At 36.0% G+C, this 25313-nt stretch overlaps 1 protein-coding gene across 1 annotated transcript in view; it reads left to right on the top strand.

Annotated features, from left to right (window-relative positions):
* Positions 1 to 25313, top strand: part of LOC129514562 (rho GTPase-activating protein 15) — a 617088-nt gene that overhangs the window by 343848 nt on the left and 247927 nt on the right. The window contains exon 9 of the mRNA XM_055333243.1: positions 14829 to 14951. Within this exon, the coding sequence (XP_055189218.1) occupies positions 14829 to 14951 (123 nt within the window). The remainder of the gene's footprint in view (positions 1 to 14828; positions 14952 to 25313) is intronic.

Genomic DNA, 25313 nt, shown 5'->3' with positions numbered 1-25313 from the left:
TTTATTTATTTACTGACCACCAACTGTGTGTCAGGCTTGGTGAGAATATAGGGAGTATTATTAAATTCCAAACTGTACCATGAAGATCTGCCTTGACCCACCCTCATTCTTGACTTCAACATGTATCCCAAGGGTAGTTTATTTCACGTGGCCACAGAATTGGCAAAATAAATATGTTTGCCAAAATGTTATATGACCCAGAGCACATAATTCTCAGTTGTCCATTCCCTCACAATGGAACAATTAAGTTCAATTTTCTTTAGCAAGGGCTCTGTTCCCCTCTGCTTTCTTAACCATTACATAAGCCAGCACCTGTTTGTGTTGTCAGGCATGTTTTCAGACTAAAGTCCACAGGTGGTTTTTCATTTTTTTCTCTCTCGTGCTATTGAATGAAAATAGCTACACTTGCTTTCTGATGACTAATTTAAGGGAATATTTCCTGGTGGAAATTTCCTAGCTGAACTGCTTGACAAAACAGGGAGGGAGTCAGATCCTGCTAGAATATTTTTCTTTTACTCTTGGTTCTGCTTTGACAGTTTGAAGGATTAAGGAATAACAATGACAGTAGTTCTTATTATTACTCAACTCTTACCGTGTCTTTCTCACCATCCACAGCGTGTCCCTGTTGGAATAGATGCTGATGACTACATCTGTTGTGTTATTTAAAGTAGATCTTTAAGTCAAAATGAGGATGTGTGTGCGTTGCCTCGTTTTGAGTTTGCTTAATGTTTCCAACCATATTTTAGAAATAAATCCCAAATGCTTTTTTGCTAAGTGCATTTTCCTTTCAATTTTAAACCTATGTGTATTTTAAAGGTCATTTAATCCGCTCATTTCCAGTTCCTCCGGTCTTAAATCATCACTGTGTTATTTTATGTAAGAGGTACTTAACGTCTGAAGAAGCTTTCAGAGACCTTAAAAACCCAAAGACATTTTTTTTTTCCAAGACCAGAAGTTCTGCTTTGTCAAGAGTAAACATGCTTGAAGAAAACCAAGATCTTAGCCTATTCAATAGTCCAAAAGTTTGAATTTCAGAGGAGTTGGCACTCGGTGAAATGCGTTTTCCCATCCATAGCTCAATCCTCTCTATCCCCTCCTAGTTTAGGCTGAAACACATGCAGAGGATATCCAGCAAAGCACTCTCCTCAGTGACATCTGTGTCAGGAGGAGTGTCCTGGCAATTGGTAGCAGGATCCTCTCTCCCTAGGGAAAGGGAAGGCTTAAAACCCCCAAATAATAATAATCTATCACAGATTTCAGGTTACCAAAAGTTAAAGAAAAGGATAATAGCAAAACATGTAGCTTTGCTACATGTCAAGAGAAAGGCTACTGTAATTTCCCCTTTGGGGCATGTATTTTTCAAGTTATTATGCAAAATTATGCATATAAATGTAAATATATTTCCATATTCTATTCAAAACTCTCTAATTCTAAATATGTTGAATAAAACAATCATATGATTTAATTTAGATTCAAATATAAAATTCCTGGTCACTGGAAGAACTGGGCCAGTAGTGGGCGCCTCCAGCAACAAAACTGGCTCCTCTGAAGCAATCTTTCAGATACAGGGGCAGTTTTTCTAATCACATTAAATCTAGGATTAGAGAGACATGAGGAGATGCTGACAAAAACCCAGAAATGGTGGTTGAGAAACTTGAGTTGAATCTTTACCTTTCTGCTTCTTTAACTATGTGGCCTTAGGCAAGTGGCTTAAACAAGTTGGGGTCTTTTTCCTCATCTCAGAAGTTAGAAGCATTTACTCTATGTTCCCTCATGTTCACTCCAGAGTTAATATTTCATGTTTCTGTGACTCCACCATGAGTTGTGCCCAAGAATGGGGTTATCTGATGGTCAAAAACAAGAAAAAGCTTGGCAATTTGATTACAATGAACTCATTTAGAAAAATAAATATTGGAGATAATAACTGGTATTTGACAGAAAGTAAATCTCCCATCACTATTTTTTAATGGAAAGGAGAGTGAATCTGAAGGTGTGGCTGGAAAGCAGAGAGCAGTGTCATATGACCCATACACAGGGACCACCGTCTCAATACAGGACCCCAGATAGATTCAAAATGGACAACAAATAAAGCAGCCTGTATCCTCAATACATCAAGTGTCACAATGATATGTGCCTTTATGGGTCTTTTCCTATTTTTCCCCTTTTTTAGAAATGTATGTTATGAATTATGATTATTGCAATGGAGCCAAGTATTCACCGGGCTCCAGCTAGATCTTTGTTTAGCGAGCATAAGCTCACTGCCAGCTGCAAAGTGCAGCTGTCTGTCAGCATTTGTGAGGACAAACTGCTCCACTATCCCTGAACACTTAGCCATAGACTACATACTGTGTCCTCAGCTCTGCTCAGCATACCCTGTGCATTTTCAATACCCTTCCTGTGGGGGAGGGTATCAGTGGTTCGCACGCACATTTTGGAGCAAATAGTTAGAAGCTTATGTCAAAATGATTCCTCTGATAGAAGGTTCTGTCCCACTAAAACTATTTTGTGAGGGACTGACAGGCCTGACATTTCCTGATCTTTCTCTGACAAAAGCATGGGAGGCTGCCACTGTCTTGAGGACATTGTGACCCCTGCAAAGAATGCCAAGAGAATGGACTCAAGGCCAGGAGCCTGTCTCAGAGCAAGGGAATGTGGGAGTGAGAAGGCCACAGGCAAGGGGCAAAGCCAGAGGAGGGCATGGCCCCGGGGTGCTGAGTGCAATGATTCTCCTGGGCCGCAGCAAGGAGCAGAAGGCAAGACTCAAAGGGAGCCTTATCTTGGGAGAAACCCTAATCTAGAACTTGCAAGTAAACTTGGGACTCTGTTGCTTAATAAGAGGCTTTGAAGAATGAGCTATTTTGCTCATGTAGCATTTACCACCCTTCTAAGCAAAAAAAAAAAAAAAAAAATTAATTTCCAGCCACACTTAGCATAGTAGAAAAACTGGCAACACCATCCCACATTAATTCAGCATTTGTAGAGTTAACCAAAATCTCTCCTGTTTTATCATCAGAGTGACTCATGTGAGCTGTAAGGATCGTTTTTTAGAGGGGTGGCAATTTTAGGAATACCCTGAGAATTATGCTAAGAATTTAGGATTACCCTGCTTTCCCTAGGCATTTATATACAGTAAACTGTAAGCTTCTTAAGGAGTAAAAACTAGGACTGAAGTTTCTTTGGGCCCAGGAATGCTCCCAAGACACTGCAGAAAGCATGAGATATGATCAGTCTGTACTTGTGGAAGGTATGTTTTTCAGGTTTTGCTTAATAATTATATTTTCAAATAAAAAAAATAAATCTAAAATTCCTCCCACTCATGGAGTATTATGAGAGCTGCTCTTTGTTATGTAAAAGCATTATTTCAGTAAGAAATGTGCCCTCTTGGGAAGAATGGAACAATGCAAATTCAGATTAATAATAAAACTGTACAATACATAGCATATGGCCAAAGTTGGCCTGAGTCACTCACTGGAGAAAACATTCTAAGGTTTGGGAGAAGTCACATCCCTGGGGGAGTACGTGTGTGTGTAGTGCTGTGTGTGTGTTTATGGGCAGGGCAGCAGCGACCCAACATAAACACTTTCTTTCCCACAACTTAAACATACACACAATACTTAAAATAGTTTCATTCAGGGGTAGAAACCATGAGAGTCACAGGATCATTAAACAATAGCAAAGCTCTGTTAGTCCATGATCTTTCCATATTCAAGAGGATTGTAAAATAAAAACAAGACTCCGCAAGGGATCGATATTTTCCAAAGGAATAGCGTCTTACAGTACAAGACTATTTGGCTTGCTAAGTGCCTTCACTTCTCTCTGTGTTATAGTTTGCTGCTTCCCTCATTGAGAAACCTTTTTGCTGGATGTGTTACATACGATGAGCTTGGGTGTTATAATAAACAGAGAGGAAGGCTCAATAATGTATTTCAGTTAGGAAGAAGCACTTGAAAGAAATTGGTTTTGCTATACACATGATGTGAGCCAATCAATAGTGGTTTAGTCTGACAAGCACTGTCAATATCCATTGTCACAGTTCAGAAAGTCTTTAATGGATAGTTCTTCAAAACCCAATGATTTCAACACATGTTCAAAGTCTTGAAATATACTCTACCTGGCAGAAATTAATCACAGATAAACTCTTGGGGTTGTATACAAGTATTCTTTTTTTCAACTGAGAGCCAAATAGCAGTCAAAGATTGTATCTGTAGTAATATGTATTTAATTTTATGTAAATTAATAAATATTTAATTTATGCCGCAGCTAAGGTTATAATCTAATAATACCAGATACATAGCAAATGCCCAGGAAATGTTGAAAAAATAAGAGACACTGGGATGAGGATGAGGAGGGCAATTTTCATACGACCTGTTCTGTTCACTTACTGACTTTACAATCATGATTGTGATAGAAAACATCTATCAAAACCTCATAATTTATAATTGTCAGTGTTTTATTGAATGCTTATCACACGCTAGATATTATACTGGGTGTTTTGCAAATATGGGGCATTTAATTTATACAACAGTCTTCAGTGTGGATATCAGCCCGACTTACCAGATGAGAAAATAGAGACACAAAGAACTTAACATTATTTGAATAAGATCTGACCTCTGTTAAATGACAGGGTTGAGATTCAAATTCAAAATCCAAAATATGTAGTATTCAAAAGAGAGAGAAGAAATAAATCAGAGAGAAAGGAATGTATTTTGGTTTGGTTTGGGTTGGTTTGATTTGGTTTGGTTTGGTTTGGTTTGGTCTGATTTGGTTTAGGAAGCAGCATTAGCTATTAGAAGGAGGCCATCGATTAGTGGCTCTTGCCTGCTTTCTGCTTTCTCCCTAACTTCTGATCCTGAAGCTTCACTCCTATGAAACAACCAGGAATAAAACAAGTTGACTTTGTGGTTGGGCATAGAGAAGACTGAAATTTCCTGACTTGGCTGGAGAAAAGTGCTAAGGAGTTTACAGATGAGCATGCATGTGCTTGTACTATTGTGAGCTAGGTGTATGTTCGTCTTTGAAAAAGATTTGTGTGGTGACAGGAGTCAAGGACTTGAAAAATTGATAGATCTGGCTAGGTGGCTAGTCCGTTTACTTAAAAAGGGAGTCCCAATCCCCACCCTACATCTCTGCTTCTATATTTATTCTTGTCTTGCTGCATACAGCCACCTGGAGCATGGAGAGTGATTCTCAAATTTGCCTACAGCCCAATAGCAGAAGAGCTCAATTTGTGTTCGTGGTGGTTATGGCTCTGTGCAACCCAGATGCCATCTTCAGCTGTTCTGACTGGCAATCCAGAGAGCATTCAGCCATCAACTCTGTTACTGTCCTGCGATTCACTAATCTCACCTAAGGCAACTCATTTTCCCTTTTAGGCCTATAGTGATGCACACCACCTAGGATCATTTCAGCCAGCAGTTTAAGTACAGCAGATAATTTAAGTCCTTAGGTTGGAAGGATTGGAAGTACTTGACTATAGTAGGAGGCTATTGCCATCGCTCTACGTCCTTAGCACTTTGACAGCATTGCCAAACAGATGGAAAGGCAGGCAGTGGGGCAGGTTAGGAGTTCCCATGGGCTCGAAATCAGGCAGCCCTGCATCTGATTTTGGCTCTGCTGCTTATTTGCTATATGACTTAACCTCTCTGAACCTCAGATTCCTGATCTGTAGAATGGACAACAATAAGAGATCCCGCCACATTGAATGGTTATAAGGATTAAATGAGACGTAGCATACTTAGTACAGTTTCCTGTCACATTGCCAGCAGTCTAAGAACATTAGTCATTATTAATAATACAAGTGATATTAGAATGATCAGATTGGCTAAAGTGGAAACCGAGTCTGCTTGAAAAGAGTTAATACTGTAAATATTTAGATTGTAGGAAAAGTTAAATGTATATTTATTTATGTATCACATATAAAAATTACACGTTACATATATTATATATAAATTTAACTTTTTCTACAATCTAAATAAACACTTCAGTCCTCTACTTCCTCTTAAATATTGATTATTTAGCCTAAGACTTCTCTCAAACTACCTATGCCTGTAATGCATACTTTTATGCTCTTGTTAAAATTTTTATGTCTGAAAAATTCAGGATACATCGTAGCATATTCTTGATCACACTTAGCGCCGGGAGTTTAGAGATTAAAGGAAAAAGCTTCAAAGTTGTCATATATTACTCTCCTCTATACCCTCTGAGAATACATTCTCACAAAAGTACAAACAAATACGTGCGCACAATATGTAGGGATAGCTCTCTCTATTTATGTCTATCTGGAAGGAAGATTTAAATACCACCCACCCAATTCAAATACTGCTGAGCATGGTCTAGTATCTGAGTCAGTATGTAAAATCAGCATTGAAATTGTCCAATACTCTTAAATATGAATATCATTTCATTCTCCAACTTGGCTTTTTTTCCCACAGAAATTTCAGCGTTAGTGTCCTAGAATCTTGCCATGCTGTTACCTCTATGGTGGAATTGTCATGCCTGCAAACTCTGTTGTTTTGTTTTTTATTTTTGGTCTCCGATGTTCACATTCATCTATAGGGCTCCTCTCTTTTGATTTGGCTGTGGCCTGTTTTCTATCACCAGGAGAGAACCCATTCCTGTATTTAATATACGATCTTTTCTCATGGAAAACATATTTCTACTGCCTGGTGCCCTTTGGATTAATGCCCTATGTAATTTTTTTTCCTTTTTTAGTAATTTCACTTTCAAAATCAGCTACTGCCTTAACTCAGTAACCACTTACTTTATTTATGAATCTATCAAAGTTTTGAACAAATGACAAAGTTTTACTGACACTATCAACACATAAGAAGACAAGAAAAAATATTTAGTCAATAGAAGATGTCTCAATGACCTGAATCTTTACATCTGATATTGTGTCTGATTCCATTTCAGGAAATAATGCATCATTTGTCTTTACACACACTACACGTTTTTGTTATTTAGGTATATTTTTTCTGTTCTTTCCTTTTAAAAAAATATGTAGTATTTCTATAACCTTTGACGCAAATATCTTTTGGAATTCTGGTTCACAAAAAAAGAAAAAACAGACTTAAAATTGAAGGCAAATTACATCTGTGGTAATATTACTCAATATTTGCACTACAGAATTGAAGTTAGCATCATCATCATTATCATCATCATCACCATCAAGAAAGTTATATAATTCAAAGTCATACTAAATGCTATAATTTAAACAAAACACCCTGACTCACACTTTAGAAATATGTTATCAACCAAGATACACCTCAAATATATTATCAGAAAAATAAAAATATTAGGCCTATACATGAAAGACAATGGAGATTTAGATCCTAGACAGATGAACGCATTAGAAGTAGAACACATGGATACATCTATTACTGAGAAGAGTAGTCGTGGAATTTCCATATGGCTGAGTGACAGGGACATGACAGTAAACTGCCAGCACTGAAAATGGAAAAATACGGTTAGATTTGACCATTTACACTAGATAATTTAGTCTAAAAGTAAATGTTTTTCATTGCATGAATTCTCACCTTTCTTTAAATGGGTAGATAGCATAAATATGAATCATTGGATAGATATTGTCCACATACCCTTCTGTTTCCAACTGATCATTTATTTTGTATTCCTATAATATCTAAGTGGGAATTAAGTGGTTAAAAAAAAAAAAAAGCACTGCTGTTAAAATGCTCTGTGTTCCCCCTTCCAATTATTTCCAGATTTAATCGTGATTTGTGTTTTAAGTAAGTCACTTAAAGTTTCAATAATTTAGTTTCTCAGGCTACGAGTTGGGGGTTGAAATTATGACTTCTATTTACACTGAGCATGTGGAAGAAAGAGATATTAAATGACCAGCAGTATATTAAGCCCAAACTTACCCTTTCTGCCCACTCTGACACAAGGAGTTACGTGCAAAGTTTTGCAAGCTCTAAAACCGCATGCTGGAGAGGGCAAAGCAGTATATATTACAGCTTCATGAATTAGCACAAGCGTGTATGCCCTGCAAAGGAATCAGGCAGGAAGCTGAAAAGAAATTTTTAAAACTTGATTTCTCTTTTCAGTCAATTTTGAGTAATGCATTCTTATTTCAGTAATTTAGAAAGTGGTACAACGGCAATTTCTGATAAAAAAAAAAGTCATATTGGAAAATAAGAGTGGAGACAATTCGGAACTTTGTTATGTAATCCATGAGATGGTTTGAGAAGTGTTTTTGGAATCTCTTGGGATTAAGTGCCTGATATAACCTTATTTTGTCGTTTCATTCTGGAACTCCCTCCCCAGACACTTTGCTGTGGTAAGATGATTGTAACTGCTGCCGGCTTTGCCCTGAACATCTTTCTAGATCCATGGTGTCACAGGAGCTCTCAGCAGCTAACACAACTTTCGGTCTACACCTGATGTTGATCCCCATGTAAAAACTAACCACAAAAAGTGACAAGTAGCCTAGAAAGTTGTTTGTAATAGCATTTCCTTTAGCAACATTTCTGAAACGTTAGCTCTCCAGTATTTCCAAATTTAAAGAAAAATAATAACAGCATGTAAGTGTAACATGGGAATACCGTGAAAACAGCAGTTTGGCAGGGAAAGGGGATATTTCAAAATAAGGTCCCCAGCAAGAAAAATTCTGGCAGATGCACAATTCTGGATCGTATTATCCAAACCGTTGGATTCTGAAAAAATTTGAGGGTTTTCTTTTGTGGTTTTCATCCCTTAATAGAATGGTAGTGAATGTTGATCGTTCAAACTGTGTTGATTCCCCCCCGCCCCCCATTACTAATGTTGAAAAATAAATATACAAAGGGCACTTGTTACAATAAGCTTTCCCACCTCTAGAGGTGGTTTTAACACCGTAATGGCTGTGTCGGGTATAAAACTTGTGTTGAGCTAATGCATATTCTCATATGCAATAATATTTATTGCAAATCATCTTAAAAAGCCCTCAATCCTTGGGGTGATCTAACGTATAGAGAAGTTGAATCACCATGTTATACACCTGAAACGAATATAAAATTGTGTGTCAACTGCACTCCGATAAAAAATTTTTAAAAAGCCCTCGATTCTAATTATTCTTTGGTGTGAGCAGCTTTAACAGCAATTAAATCTCTCAATGGGTTAAGAACAGGACTGTGCTCAAACCTAATGCCTTTGGCCTGTGTATTGAGACTTAAATTGTATTTTGTTATTGAAAATTCTCAGGGTTTCAAAAATATTCTGTTTGGACTTGAAAGAAAAGCTCACGCATCGATGGAAAAAAGAGGAAAGCATAAAGGAAATAAAAGTAAATTCTAGAATACTTGGGGAGCTAATCCAATTCAGGTTAACTTTTTGTGGAGATAAAAATATGTAGAACTAAGAGTGATTCCCCTTAATCAGATTAAATGGTTTAGAATTTAAACCCGTATCTCTTCAGTCTCTTTCCATTTTCGAATAAAAAGTTTAAATGGGAATGGAAAAAAAAAACTGCTCATTGGCTTAACATAAATCTTTAAATTGCAGTAAACTTCACCCTCAAAAAGTAGTTGAATCTCTGAGGAAAAAGAAAAGGCTGAATTCTATTTTTCATAAATGATGGATTATTGTACCACACTGTGTATTTTCCAGTAAAGTGTCCTTTTATTTGCACTGTGTGATTACAAGTTTCTAAAAGTATGTGTGGGGTCACTTGGGTGCTGTGGGAAAATGGAAGGAACACTGTTCTGTTAAAATCAGTAGTGAAATCAGAAGCAAACTATGTCCTGATTATCATAGGCATGTGTTTAAATTTTGCCTTCCTTAATTGGTGATGTTGTATTTACTTAAAATGAACAATTTGGCAAGTTTTTCTCCCTTGACAACAGAAAAGCGTAAACTGTTTTATAAGTTTGGCTGTTAAATTCAGATTTGTAAGCCACAATATTCAAAGACTTTTAGCGCTGTTTACAGGGACCCCAAGATGGACTTGACTTTATAACCATGTGCTTTTTACATTTTTAGTTCATATTTATAGCGCTTTCAAGTTATTTGCTTAATAAAACGTATGCTATACATTATAGTCATCTATTGACTTTAACTTCTGGATTACTCTTCTTTGAACAAAATGAGGGGAATGAATGATGGTAAAGGCATGTAATTTGACTTGTCATCTAAGGATGATTATTTATGGCATCAGGAAATAGAACTGGACACTCTAGTCTGTCTCCAGGAAAGTCATCATTAGAGGCAACTTCGGAGAGTTAGGCTGTGTTAAAACCAGTGTGATCACACCCAAGACTCTGTTACTTTCTCAGTGTTTGTGAGAGGGAAACAAGACAAAGCATTTAAGAATGTTTTTCCATGTTCTTTAAAAAACAAGAGTACCTTACATGCATGTCTCGCATGTAGAGCCAGATGGTGGTATCGAAAACAATATATATGTCTTGTATTTTATATATAAAATATTTTGTATATATTTCACAAGTGTTTTCTATATATTCGATACATAATATTATAACAGTAAATAAATAAACATATATTCAGTTATGTAAATATTTCCATTAAATATATTTCTATATATTTAAACATGCATTTATTCATATGCATGTGTTTAAATACATATTTATATATAATAGATATATAATTTTATATATTATTTTAATATATTATCTATAAATATGTTTTCACATATTTAACATAAAAATGTAATAATATATAAAAATACAAAATATAAAATATATAAATATATTTTGTGTTTATAATATATACTTCTATATTTTAAATATTTTTATAATTTACAGATTTAAAATTATGAATAATATAAAAATATTATATATAAAACATTAGGAATACTATCACCAGAGTACCTAAGGGATTCTGAAAAATATAATTCACTGTATAATTATTTTCATAATCTTGTATTTATACTGTATGTACTCTCTAATCACATCATTTTAACTAGTTCTAAAAAGGCAAGAAAAAAATGCCTCTCTGTATTCCTTGGCATTCTGTCTTGGAAAGTGACAAGGTTTTGAGGTGAAACTAGAAATAGAAAATATTACCTTTGGTAACCTGTGAAAATTTAAATTGATTATGTGTATTATTTCAAAGCAGGCTTGAGACTGAAATTACCCTGAGAAGATTTTTTTTTTTCCTGAAGGATGTTAAGTGTCTCTTCAGCCTCCAATACTAGAACCCAGACTATGGGGCTTGCATAGCTGTCAGTTGGAGCAGGTCATATGTGACTGACAGTCACTGCAGTGACTGGACCTAGATAAAAACTGATAGGACATCACGTGTCAGCACAGTATTTAAGATGCTCGGAATGACTCTTCCAATCATACAAGTTTGAATCATCAGTTTATGCCTGATATTCATGGTCCTATAAAAGCATTTGTTGCTTGCATGGGTTCTCATGGCACTTGCAGTTTTTCCAAAATGATCTGAGGTCAATTATTCCTCTAAGATCCAAAAGTCTTGTACTTCACACCATGCTGTATTAAAATTACATAGGCCATGTGTGTTTTTATCCACAACGGTTAAATCCAGTAGTGCCATATACGTACTAGGTAGTCAGTTTTTGTTTGTTTATTTTTTCATCGTCTAGCATTACTGTCCAGGAATATAATGTGAGCCACGTTTGTAATTCAAAATCTTTTGTTAGCCACATTTTAAAAAGCAATAAGACATATGTTTTAATAATATGTAAATTTTTTAATAATATATTTATTTACCAAAAAATACAAAACATTATTGTTTCAACCTCTGGCATAGCCTGCATTTCAAGTGCCTAATAGCCCCAAGTGAGTAGTGGCTACCATGTTGGACAGCACAGATCTAAAGCAGTGCTTCTCAATTTTAAGTTCAGATACACATGGAAAATATATTTGTATAAACCACTGGAATAAATGGGCAAGACTACTCATAGCTGACAGGAACTGCTCCTGGGGCGCAGGCTGCATCATTCCTACTCAATTACCCTGAGTGCTGAGGACATCCTTAATGTAACCCTATACAATTGTTATGCCAGGCACAACAGTTGGCAATCTCCAGTCTACAGCAGTGGTTCCCAGCCTCTTTAAGTGATAGACTCTATAATAGTGGTTGTACTTTTAGGACCAATTCCTTTAATAAACAGCAGTTAGATACGAGGTATATGACAGATCAGATATTTGAAATATTATATATATGCATATATATAATAGGTAAATATATATTGTTTATATATGCTATTTACTATTTACTATATACGATGTATTATACATACTTTATACTATTTATACTGTATATATTATAGCAGATACCAGATAGATGATAGAACAGATATATATGTTTAATATACTTAAATATAACATAAATATATATACTATTTGCTATATATATCCATTATATATATGCTATTTGTAAAGAGATATATTATTAAAATAATATATATATATATATATTTGCTTTTCACAGTTTCTTTTTCTCAGTATGTGAGTAGACCTTCCACCACCAGTAAATGAGAACTTAAACAGATCCTATAACCTTTCTTATCATTTTAAGGCAGTGATTCTCAACAGGGAACAATTTCCCTTCCCCTCCCCCAAGGAGATATTTGGCAACGTCTAGATACATTTTTGATTGTCATAACGAGGAGGGGTCACTACTGGCATATTGAAAGTAGAAGCCTAAGAGGCTTCTCAACATCCTACTCATCCTGCACAGGACAGCCCCCTTCTACAAAAAATAATTGTCTCTTTCAAATGTCAATAGTGCTGGGGTTGAGAGCCCTGCTTTAAGGTAATATAAAATATTATGGTCCAGTTAATGGGCAAGTATTATCTCAATTTTGTATCTAATAGTGCCTAATCCCAGGTGATAGTCTAAACTCTGGATTTAATTTAAAATTAAAATTCCACTCTTCAGCTAGCTGGAAGGAAGGCAAGGTGTTTTCCTTTTTACTGTCCTTAGCTGTACGCTTCACCCCAAATCCTCATCTTGCTAACATGTTTACTACTACTTTGTGGTGAAAGCTAGGTGCAGGAGGATGCAAAAATGTTCTTACTTGACCAGCCATACTCTGAGCCAGGTTTATAGCAGACATTCTCCTGTGGGCACTTTTGTGGGTTCTTTGGAGACCCCATAATGGACATTTGACTTCAAGTCCTCTAATTCAGGCAATTAATTTTCTTCCAGTTGCAGTTCTCTCCTCTCTCTCTCTTTTTTTCTTCTGAGATCCTCCAGAGGGGTTAGGATGGTTCATGCCTAGCTTTCATACAATGATAACTTAGCAAATGTTTGGTATCCAATAGCTACTTTTTAAAAATTTAGTTGATTTAAAACCATTCTACTTTAAATGAGTAACTGACCTCCTGATATATTTTTCTCACTATCCATTCCTTCACCAATACTCCAATAAATTAGAGTATCAGATAAAAATCTTATGAGACTGTTCCTATATCCAGACTTGACCTTGGACAAGTTACTGAACTTCTCTGTCTCAGCTTCTTCCTCTCCAAAATGGGTAGAATTATTTTACGTACTTCAGAAGATCATTGAGAATTGATTCAACAAATATTGAGTGAAGATTTACATTTACATGCTGAACAATGTTTGAGGTATTGGGAACACATTTGTGAACAAAATTTACAAAAGTTTGCAAAAATCCCTGTCCACCTGGAGCTTACATTGCAGGAGAATTAAGTTAAATCATGTTAGATTTTAGAAACGTGTCAAGTATGTAGCAAGGTCTCAGTACATTTTACTATATTATTATTAATCCAATGGAATTATTGGTTTATTCTAAAATAGAGTTTGAGAGGCAAAGACCTCTATGTATCTAAGAAGGTGCCCCCCAATCCTCCCAACAACTGGGTTAAGACAAGGAAGGCCCAGCCAAGATCTATGATTTTATAGAAACAATGAATTCTTATCGGCCATAATAATAAGATACCTTGAATGTGTTTAGACACTATACTTAATGGAGATCCAGACCTTATGTGTTATGTTCATCATGGAATTCACAGCCTTTAGCATGGAGCCTGATAATCCAGAAACATTGAGCTAATATTTTTTCAGGAATGAATTTGACATACATCTAACTTTGAAGATAGAGCTTAGGATAGGAAGCAATGAAGACATTGAAAAGTGTGAGGCAAATTTGTTTCAGAATTTTTTCTAGAACTGGTGGTAATTTCACATCAATAAGAAAAATAGGGGACGCTTGGGTGGCTCAGTGGTTTAGTGCCTACCGTTGGCCCAGGGCGTGATCCTGGAGTTCCAGGATCGAGTCCCAAATCAGGGTCCCTGCATGGAGCCTTCTTCTCCCTCTGCCTGTGTCTCTGCCTCTCTCTCTCTGTGTCTCTCATGAATAAATAAATAAAATCTTTCAAAAAAAAAAGAAAGAAAAATAGGAAATATCTATTTGAGTTAACATAAAATAGATGATTGAAAAAATTATTTGGGCAGGCAGGACCTTTGAAAATGCCTGTATTACCTACAGGCAGTATATAATCTTAATTAATTGAAATGAACAATTTGAAGAGTTTTTACTCTAATTTAGATGGATTTTTCTTTGACCATAATTCTGTGTATAGAGACAGATAGGTGGAATTATGCAGATAAAGGTTATCACGTTAAATATGAGCAAATGAGAGGGAAAATAAATGGTGAATGAATGAAACTAACCACAGTCTCATTGCACATTCATGTGGCAACAGAGCCAATATTTTCATACAGGCAAATTTTTACTCATATGCTGTGTCTAAACAGAAGGGTTTGAGCTATTAATTCCAGTAGTTCCATAACTACTGCTTTCTATTCATATTTGAATAAAGTAATAATTATAAAGGAGACATTTACCAAAAGCTTTCTTTTTTCTTTTTAATCTCCAGTGTTCAGACTGCATCATAGTGCTTCCGATACAAGCGACAAAAACCGAGTTAAAAGCAGATTAAAGAAGTTTATCACCCGAAGACCTTCCCTGAAAACTCTGCAAGAAAAGGGACTTATTAAAGGTATAGGACATTTTATACTTTTACTGTAGCAATGATAAATGAATATGCCTCTGTGTCCATAGCTATTCAGCTCTAAAGAGATATTGGGATATTTTATTCTTCTTAGGTTGTTTATGGAATGTTCTGCTCTACAACAAAAGGGAAAAAAACAAAACAGTTGTCCAGAAAACTAATCCTGAGAAAATAAAGGTTGCAACGCAGTGTCATTGAAAACAGTACCTAGTTTTGCCCTCTGTGGAGCTGGGCTCTGCACCAAGGAGGGGGTGGGTGCTGGGTAGAGGAGGTATCCTAGGGGCTCATTAGAATGAACCCATGTCACCATGTGCCTGGACAATCCTGGTGCCCACCTATCATCCCAGCATGCTTAGTAGCAGCAGTCCTTTCACTCTCAGATGTGTCCTGATTTGGATAATAAGTTACCTTGTCACCCTTCTCTGAAGTGAGCACTAGGACAAAAGTCTAAGGCAAATTAGTGTCATGGAAATTTATAGATTTGGGAGCTGGAGAACTAAGCCCTCAATCGAAACTGGAATAAGTAGATATAATATGTATCTAAATATATCTAAAGTAAAGAACAAATTAGTCTAGACTGCCCTAGCCACCATGATAGCCAAACATAGACTCTGGCCCTAGACTAATCAGAATTCAGAATCTGGTTTTACCTCACCTCACTCGTATTGACATTGAGCAAGTTATGACCTCCTGAACACCAGATATCTCATCTGTTAAATGGGGATGCTCATACCCACCACTGAGAGGGCCGCTGAAAGAAATAAATGAGATAACCCACGTAACGCATTTAATAGAGTCTCTGGAAACATAAATATTAAACAAATGTTCTCTGCTATTAATGCTATTATTATTCACTACTGCTGTTACTGTTAAGGTGCCAAGGGGATGAGAAAGAATGAATGCATACATAGAACCAGTGATAAAACAGATTTCTATAACTGGAAATCACTTATAAATTACACAGGTAAAACATTATTTTCCTAACAAGAAAGTATGTGCAGCAAGTCCAACATTTTCCCTGTTTTTCTTTTTTTTTTAATTTTCTAACTGATGGATGTATTTTGCAAATTGAATATAAGAAGAAATTTGAACCTGGGCTAAAATATCTTTCTAAAATACATTCTGAGAACAAAATTGAAAGACTGATCCTTATGGGAGTCAAAAGGTGATGTAATGCCGAATCATTTCTCAGGAACAGGGTGAAACATATCTTAAGATTTTCAGCAATACTTAGCATGAGAATTACTTAAATAGGTTATAATAACTGTCTGTCCTATCAATTTCAGTTCACTTTTAAACAGGGGGACTTAGGGCAGCCCCGGTGGCTCAGCAGTTTAGGGCCACCTTCGGCACAGGGCCTGATCCTGGAGACCCGGGATTGAGTCCCACGTCAGGCTCCCTGCATGGAGACTGCTTCTCCCTCTGCCTGTGTCTCTGCCTCTCTCTCTCTCTCTCTGAGTCTCTCACGAATAAATAAATAAAATCTTTCAAAAAAAAAAAAAAAAAAAAAACCAGGGGGACTTATCACAAGAATCATCTGGCATTTTGAACCAATTGTGAAAGGTGAAATTTTATGAAGCATGAACATACATATCACTAATAGAGTGGAAAATTCTTAAAATGGAAGGATTTGGGGGTAGAACTAGCACTTGCTTTGGCAATCCTTGGACTCTTACTCTAAAGATGTCCTTTTCAGGGCCACCGACAGTATTGGATCCTCTACAGATTCAGCTTCATATAATAATATACCAGTACCTTCAGTTTTATCTTGGAATGCACTCCATCGATTATCATTTTCTTTGAGGAGATTCAGTTGCAGTTTACCTGCCACTTTGGGAAAAATAGAAAACCAAATTGAGCTCAAACAATCCCAATCTGAAATACAGTCCAAATTTTTCATGACCGTGGCAAAATGGAAAGGGTTTTAATTCAGTGGCAGGGTCTGGCTCCAATCAAAATACTAAAGCATTAACAACTACAGTGCTCCAGCCGTGGTCTCAGAAAGCAGCAGATGAACTGGATGCCTAATGCAGTTTTCATACTGATGTAATGGAACCACTGAACACACTCCGATGTGTACATTTCCTATCTTAGAGCTCCATTAAATTTCCACCATAGCTGACCCATGAGTCAGTATTCATTAGTAGGGCTATGGAAAATCTATGTGAAATTCTGATTTGATAAGCTTCCATTGTTGTCTTCAGTGGAATTTTCTTCCAAATACACATCAAGTTATGCAAATATAATCACTTCTTGGGCTTGTTTCAGTTTTAACTGTGAATTTTTAAAAAGCGTTTACTGATTTTTTTTTTTCTTTTCACTGAGTAAAAAGCATTAAACCAATTTTTAAAAATACAGGCCCAGTCAAATTTAGTACTTTCAGTCTATTTTCTTAGCAAAGTTAAGGCAAAGACTTAGAAAAAGCAATGGAATTGGGGTTTTTGATCAGTTATGAAAAATTATAGAAGATAAATGAATGATTAATGGTTAAATGCCTTCTCCAAGTAAAAGGACTTAACTCTTTCAAGGCGAAGAATTACTCAGAAAGAGAGATAATGGCCTTTAAAGTGGTCTTCTGTGTACCTGCCCACAAGAATATGTATCAAATTCTTTCAACTGTTGAATCTGCTAGATCTGGAATAAAGGCCTTCACAACATGATTCAGGAAAGCTGTGGTGACTGTTTGGGTCTTAAAAGTGCATTTCCTGACACCTGGGAGTGACTCTGCAAGGCCATAGCCACTTTTCAAAGTGTTTTTTACTCCTCTATGTAATGTTGCCAATAGGTTGAGAGGCCTAAGCTTTGAAATCAGCCAGCCTTTACTGAGCACCCACAATGGAGCAGGAAGGGCTGTACCTTCTTGACTTCATAATGCCCAGCAGAACTATATCCACGAAGCACTTTATCTGAAAGGAGACTTGTCCTAATATTACACAATCTGAACTTGGTCGCAAACCCTTTTTTCTATATCTGGTTTTTGGACTCACAGAGACCCGGCCAATATGTGATTTCATTGGCTAGAAGCTAAGTCTGGAAACACTCCCCTGATGGAGCTGCATTTTCTAATTTCTTTAATAGGACTAACAAGAAGGGTATATTACAATGGCAAAAAAAGGGCCAGCAGGTAATTGGATGGGCACTCAATGGAAAGAAATCTTGACAGCTCAAGTGGTTGTAGCACTCCTTGCATCATGGTGGTGATAGCTTCTGGAAAGCCTTCAGTTTCTCCAAGTGCTTTCACATTTGCCAAGGGAGTGGCAAGTGTATTCTAAATGTGTAAGTTTATTGCATTGAGCATCTCATCAGAAATAAAACTTGAATCAGTTTAATATGTAAATTATAGGCAAGAGGGTACATTTTAGAGTGGTAGGTATGTTTGTACATATTTTCTGCCTGGTTTTGGAACTGGATTAATAGCTCTTTAGTGTCAGTCAAACTACCTTATATAATCTTTCAAACAACAGCATTAATATCCAAGAATAGAAAACACTTGGCAATGCAATTTCTAGGAAGGATAGCAATTGTTTGTTTTTTTAGAAGCAATTGGTATTTCCTTATATCAAAGTGATAGAATTAGAAAGGATTGTATGTTTAGAAAGTAGTTTCTTTCATCTTCATGTGGATAAAACCATAATGGATGGTATTAGTAGAAATTGAAAGTAATTCCGTAACACTTTATTTTGTAATCACTATATTATAAAGGAAACAACCTGTTTAAAGATTCTATAGTGTGGATTTATGATGAAAAGGATTATGATACAGCAGGTCTTGGCCTTTCCATTGACTTTCTCTATAACATCCAATTAATTAAATCTCTACTTACTGCTCTAGTAACCATGGAAAACTGAGACTTCGTGCCTCCATTGACCAGACAAGAAGTTTAGTGTCCTTTCCTCTCTCATCCCCTCTTTCTTTGCTATTGTAATTCTTGCTTCTACATCATAAAAACTCAGTATTTCACAGCTTTCTATAATTATGACTCATTTATAGATTGGCTCTAAAAGCTAAAAACCAAAGAAACAGCATTTGTACAATTACAATTATGTAAGGTTGCTTACTGCAGCTTGAAGTACTAGATTTCATTCTCTATTCTTATAATATCATGACCTCTGTGATCTGTACAGAGTAATCCTCCTAGATCATGGTGAAAAAGACTCACATTTGAAGGTTGCATTAGTGCATTTATGCTGTTTCACGACCACAATCAAGTCCTCCACTTATCCCCCATATCTTGGATCTAAATGTGAAGAAAATCAGGCACCCACATTTACTTTATATTGACCATGTAAATATTCTGGAATCCCTGGCCAAGTCATGTGCTAGATTGGATTAACATATCCAATCGAATATGGGTTCGATATTATGACTTAATGAGCCATATAAATTAGAATGTTCTTATTTTTTTAAGTTTTTAATTTCAGTTAGTTAACATGCAGTGTTATACTAGTTTCAGAGGTACACTATAGAAATACAGCCCTTCCGTACATCACCCTGTCCTCATCACAAGTGTCCTCCCTAATCCCTATCACTTATTTAACCCATCCCTCCACCCCTCTCCTCCCTGTTAACCATCAGTTTGTCCTCTATAGGTAAGAATCTATTTCTTGGCTTGCTCTCTCTCTCTTTATAATCTTATTTTTGAAGCTTATGCTTCATCACTTCCTTACAATCATGCTATCTTTTAGTTTGATATATTTTTTTGTTGTGAATTTCTCGTACAGATTTTTTTCCCCACAGAGTTTCATTTTTTCCTTGTCTCTGGACCTTTATATCACCAAGGACTTCAATCTTCTCAAACAGTCTGTGTTTTCTAGTCTGTGACTCATGGCTTTTTTTTTTTCTCTAGAATATCTTCTAAACTCCTTCCATTACCTTACTTCATTTTGGATTGGTTGCTTTCTGGTCTTCACCTTTATCACTCTGTGATTCTCTTTTACTGAACTTATGAATTGTATTCACTGTCTTCTGAATCCATACCTTCTCTTTCTTATTTTAATTCCTTAAGTTATTATGTAACAGCCTCTGATAACTTATTTAGGTAACATGAGACTTTGATTGTCTAAAAATATCTTCAGTATATCCACATACTTGCTCAATAGTGTAGTTGGGTATAGAATTCCATTGCTTCTAGAATTCAAAGTTGCCATTTCCATTCTTACTCCTGTTACTTTGAATATTTTTCTTTCAGAATCATTGGGAATTTTTGTCTTTATTTTGAAATTCTGTAATCAAGATAATGTATATAATTGGCAGAATTTAACAACATTTATTCTGCTTAGCACTCAACTCTAAGAATTATGATTCTCTTGGGCTCCGAGTGTTTTTTTTTTTTTTCTCTTTATCACTATGTTGATACAACCTTCCCATCAGTTTTCTCTGGTTCTTCTTTTGGGATCTTTACGATATGAATATTAGATAATCAAGATTTATTTTTCTCATATTCTGAAAGAATTCTCAATTTTATCCCTTGTCTTTATTAATTTATTTTAACTTCAGCAGTTATATTTCAATTTGCTAGAGTCTTTCTTATTCTCAATCCTTTTTTTGCTTATCCCACTTTCTCAAATGTCATAAAGGTAGAAACTTTGTTGCTCATGTTACTCCCATATCTAATAGTGAGGCTGACACTTGGCACTTAGCGTTCAATAAATATTAATTAATAGAATAAGTGACAAAAAAAGAAAATAGATTACATCTTTTTTTCTAACTTATCCAAAGATATAAATAAAAATGGGTTATTGTTGTTTGGACTTTCTTTTTACTTTTTAAGGTGTTATGTCCTGCTTTTTAAATCATTAATTTTATCTAGGTATTTTTGTTTCATATTGTACTTCTATGACATTAGTGACTTAGCTCAAATGTCTGGTGGGCAATGGTCATTCATTTTATTACAAAATGAGTCTCCACAAAGACTAGCTGAAGCTCTGTGTACATGGATAGAGCTTGTTAATAATATGGTTTTGCTTTAGGGTGATGTGTGGGGACTCTCACACCTGCCTCAAACATCAAATATTTATGAAGACTATGGAATGCCTTATATATTCTCAATACATTTAATCAATCTTTACATATTTTTATGTGATGATAGAAAAAATTTCTGCTCCATTTTACAATTCAAACAACTGAGTTTATTTGAAAGTACAGCAATTTTAGAATTTGACTAAGCTAGGTTTAAAGCTGGGTTCTGCCTTTTACCAGCTATCTAACTTAATGTTTGGTTACTGAATTTTTCATCTATGAAATATACATCATAAAATTGAAATGGGATGAAATGTGAAAGAACTTCACACAGTGACAAGCTTATCTTCATTATTTAGCAATTTTATTCCTTCCATCTTTCTTTCTTTTCATCTTCCATTCCTTCCCCATTTTTCCTCTTCTTTACTTTCTTATTTAGGTTTATGGAGCAAATTATGATCAAAATGACCCTCGGAAAACATTTTCTCTAGCATTCCTTTAAAATTTGGGAAATCAGTCCTGGGAAGTGTCAAGGAAAAGCAGTAGTAACTTGCTTACTTCAAGGCAAGTGCGTAGATAATTTATGGTTGGCTCATATTTATCTTTTTCGTAATTTTCATCATGGTACTCTTTATACATAAATGGGCATAAGCTAATTTTCTTTTCTAGCTACACCCATTTATACAGTGTCATCTAATTGCAGGAACATTTAAGTAATTACTCACACAGACACAACTAATTGTTTAAGGTTTCCGTCACATGAGAAAATAATGTCTTTGAAATTATAGTACTTTTATAAAATGTGTCAATTATATTGAGAAGTAAAGAAAGATTTGCCACTCAAATTGCAGATACAAGTTATCAGCCCTAAACTTTCAACAGTCATCTTGATGAATAGCAAAATCATTGAGTTAAGAGGAAAGTATTTTTAAAATATTTTGATAGAACAGATGTGTGATGGAGTAACCTACCTGTCACATTGCTAATTTAAGCAAAACATTTATAAGCAACAGTAACAATATACCTTTGGGTAGAGATATGCTCCAATTTTGCCCTTTTATCAGTGTTTGTCTGAAAATAATTGTATTTGAATTTATATACTGGGGCATGGGTCTATCATTGCTTGGGCCTGAAATATTCCCACAACTTCCACAATATGCACTAATGTGCTTGAAAATATCTTGTAAATCTTCTTTTCTTTAAACTTCCTTATGGTTCATAATTGAACTGTGATCCTTACGTGTGAGCTATGTCATGATTTAATATTAACCAAAATTAATAGCCAACCTTAAGCTTCTTTATCTTGGCCTACAAGCTTCCTGGTTCCTTTGCATTTACAGTTCCCAGGCAGTTTCTGTTATTTAAAGGCTCTTGGGAGCAAATGTGTTGGTAATAGAGTACCACATAGCTAGCTTTTGTTCAATAATAAAATACAGGTCACCATGAGAGATGGTAAATGTTGAGGAAAAAGTGCACCTGGGTAGCAGGTTAAGCCCATGTCTTTTAAAAGCCCATTATTCAGGGAGGAAATGATCCAGGTCTTATGAGATATTAAAAGCAGAATAACTTTGGAGCAACAAGAGAAAAATGAGGTCCAGAAATGGGAGCAAATTAGGTAAGGGGAAAAAGAATGAGCCAGAATAATAAGTTGGTTTGTCTGTGGTTCAAGAACTTCCTTTCTTATGGAGAGAGACCTTTTACACAGGCATTAGTTAGAATATAATATTTGATATGGTGAATTATATATACATCTGATTTTTAATATCCACAAAATAGTTTTACCAAAAATTTCCTGGTATAATCTGTTACATTTTGTGTGTTTATATATCATAATAATGCTAAAAATAATAATTCTCCTTTTTCCTTTCTTTAAATTACATTTCTTTCCCTTTGAGTCAAGCCCTCAAAGTCTTTCCCATTTTTTAGGTAAGAGAATATGCCAGATAGTATCAAGCTTCAGCCCTAAAACTGACTGGATGCCTAATAATAGCCCTGCTAAGTGCCGGGAATATAAGATGAATATGACCCAATTAATTCAAAACCAGCATTCTCACATTTTGTTTTTAGCCAATGGTCTCCAAAACCCATATTAATTCTCGCCATGGCAATAGATGCTGGTTTTATTTATTCCATGGTCTATCTATCCTTAAAAGATTGCCCAGAGTTTTGGCATTCCCTATGAGGTTAGTCTAATCCTGGTGCCAGTTTGAAATATTGCCTTTAAGCCTTCCATTTTGAGGACTGACAAGTTTCCATAAAATAAGAAGTAGAGCATGAGTACCAATAAGGAAACAGTAACAGATCCAGACAGGTTTTCTTTCATAAGACGGATCTATATCACATTTTAGGCATACTCTACATTTTGACTTCACGTGTGTGTGTGTGTGTGTGTGTGTGTGTGTACAGGTTATAAAAAAGATACAAAATCTCCCCTTCCCTCCCTGACATTGCACCAGCTGAAGTTTATACATTCTTGGAGGCATATCCTCAACTAGTTGCAGATGACCAAAAGTCAAGCTAATGTGCTATTTCCCTTCTGTGTCAGGAGGCTGCGGCCCTCTGGAGAGGGGGTCTGTGGCCATTTCACATGATCACATCCTAAATCTTCCTTCCATGAAACCACAAGAAGAAAAGAAAAAGATGCAGGGCATCAGTGTTCACAAGAATCCCCCTTTTTAAAGGTTAGCATTTATTATTGATACCCTGCTGTTCTCCAGCAGGTGTTCTCATACCACATAGTTCCCACATGACTCCTAAACCCGGCTTCACAGGCAGTGGAAGATTCTTCAGCTTAGTTCTTGTTAGCTTTTCAGGGTCTCCCTAGGCTCTACGAACCGTATCCAAAGCCAGTGCTGGCTATTCACTTTCTCCTTTGTAGTTTTTATAATTCTCCTGCTCACACAAACTACTAGCTGGTGATTTTATTTTGTGGTGAGGTGGATAATTGAGGGAGAGGAAAACACAGAATTTCATCCTGACCTAAAGATTGATAATTTGAACAAATGTATGAATAAATGCTTCATAGGCAGTGAGATGAATTGAATTTTCCATGATGCTTGAGAAAGGAGGTCCCACTCCTTTCTCACTCATTGTACCCTTGGGATTTAAGTCTACATTATGTGCACATTGAATGTGTCCCTAAGGATAGAATCTATCAGAGCTCTCACAACTGGTTATCTCCTCATCGGGGTCCACATTCAGCAGATGTGTGAACTGTTACAAGCACAGGAAATATTAATATCAACAATTCATTTTGACATATCTTAAGATTAAGATAGTGCTCTTTTATTTCCTTTAGTACCACTGACAGTTTGGCCTGCAAATCTTCCCCCTCAAATTCATGTCTATTATAAATCAACAGTATTCCACAAATTCCCAAGAGAAAGAAGAAAAAAAGAACTGTATCACGTTATTGGAGGAGGAGGGAGGCTGGCAAATTTTGTTCGGTATGCAACTCTCTCTTTTGACTCGTTTACCCTACCTGATTAGCAGCATTAAAGTGTAACTGTCCTCTGTAAAATGTAGTCATTGGAAAGAAAGCTCAGCGTTGCAAAAGTGCTATTCCAGCATTTTCTATTTTTCTTTGTGGGAGGGAGACAAGAGACCATATCAGAATTTGGATAATCGTAATTGGTGGTCTGTCAGTGTTAGTCAAATTGCAAGATGGAGAGGTATGTCTCCTAACTTTTCTTTGAAATTGACTGTATTGCTGTAAGTGTGTTTTATCAAAGCATTTTCTGGGGCAACAGATCTGAAAACATAAACTTTATGTAGCATTGTTCCTCCTTAGATATTTCCCTTTAATATGTCCTTTCTTTTTGAAGATAAAATAAAAGTACATAAAAGAGTTCTGGGAATAGGCAGCTATATGTCGTAAACACCCTTCACTCCCCCTGGCCCAAGGCCCCCAGCCCCAGAAATTTGGAAATGATTTGATTGAAGTGATGACTGCCTTGATCTTGTTTGAATACTCCTCCTTCTTCATTGTCTTCTTCTCTCTATGGGAGGCAGCAGCCCCGTCATGGAGTCACTCCTGGGAGAGAAAGAGGTATTTCAAGCAACCATATTTTCCAAACACAAAATTGAGACACATGGCCTGACAATGACATAATATTTGAAGTAGGGACTGTGTGCAAAGATCCAGAACATATGGTTGAAACAGTTTTCTTATAAAAACCAACTATTAAGACACGCTCTCGAGTCTTACTCACAAAAGACACAGTCTTCCATCTCTTTTATTCTCATTTAGAAATATGACCCACAAATCAGAAGACTGGCCGGTTTGCCCTCAAACATGTTGCTTTGCCAGTGCAAGGAGCTCCCTGTTGACTGGAAAGTTAAATGCACAGCCATCAAGGAAGCAATGCAAACCAGACTGCCAAACATATTATG

This window comes from Nyctereutes procyonoides, unplaced genomic scaffold (genome assembly GCF_905146905.1).
Source record: "Nyctereutes procyonoides isolate TBG_1078 unplaced genomic scaffold, NYPRO_anot_genome, whole genome shotgun sequence".
Taxonomy (NCBI): domain Eukaryota; kingdom Metazoa; phylum Chordata; class Mammalia; order Carnivora; family Canidae; genus Nyctereutes; species Nyctereutes procyonoides.
The sequence above is the reverse complement of the archived record's forward strand: the minus strand, read 5'-3'. Positions and strand labels throughout refer to the sequence as shown.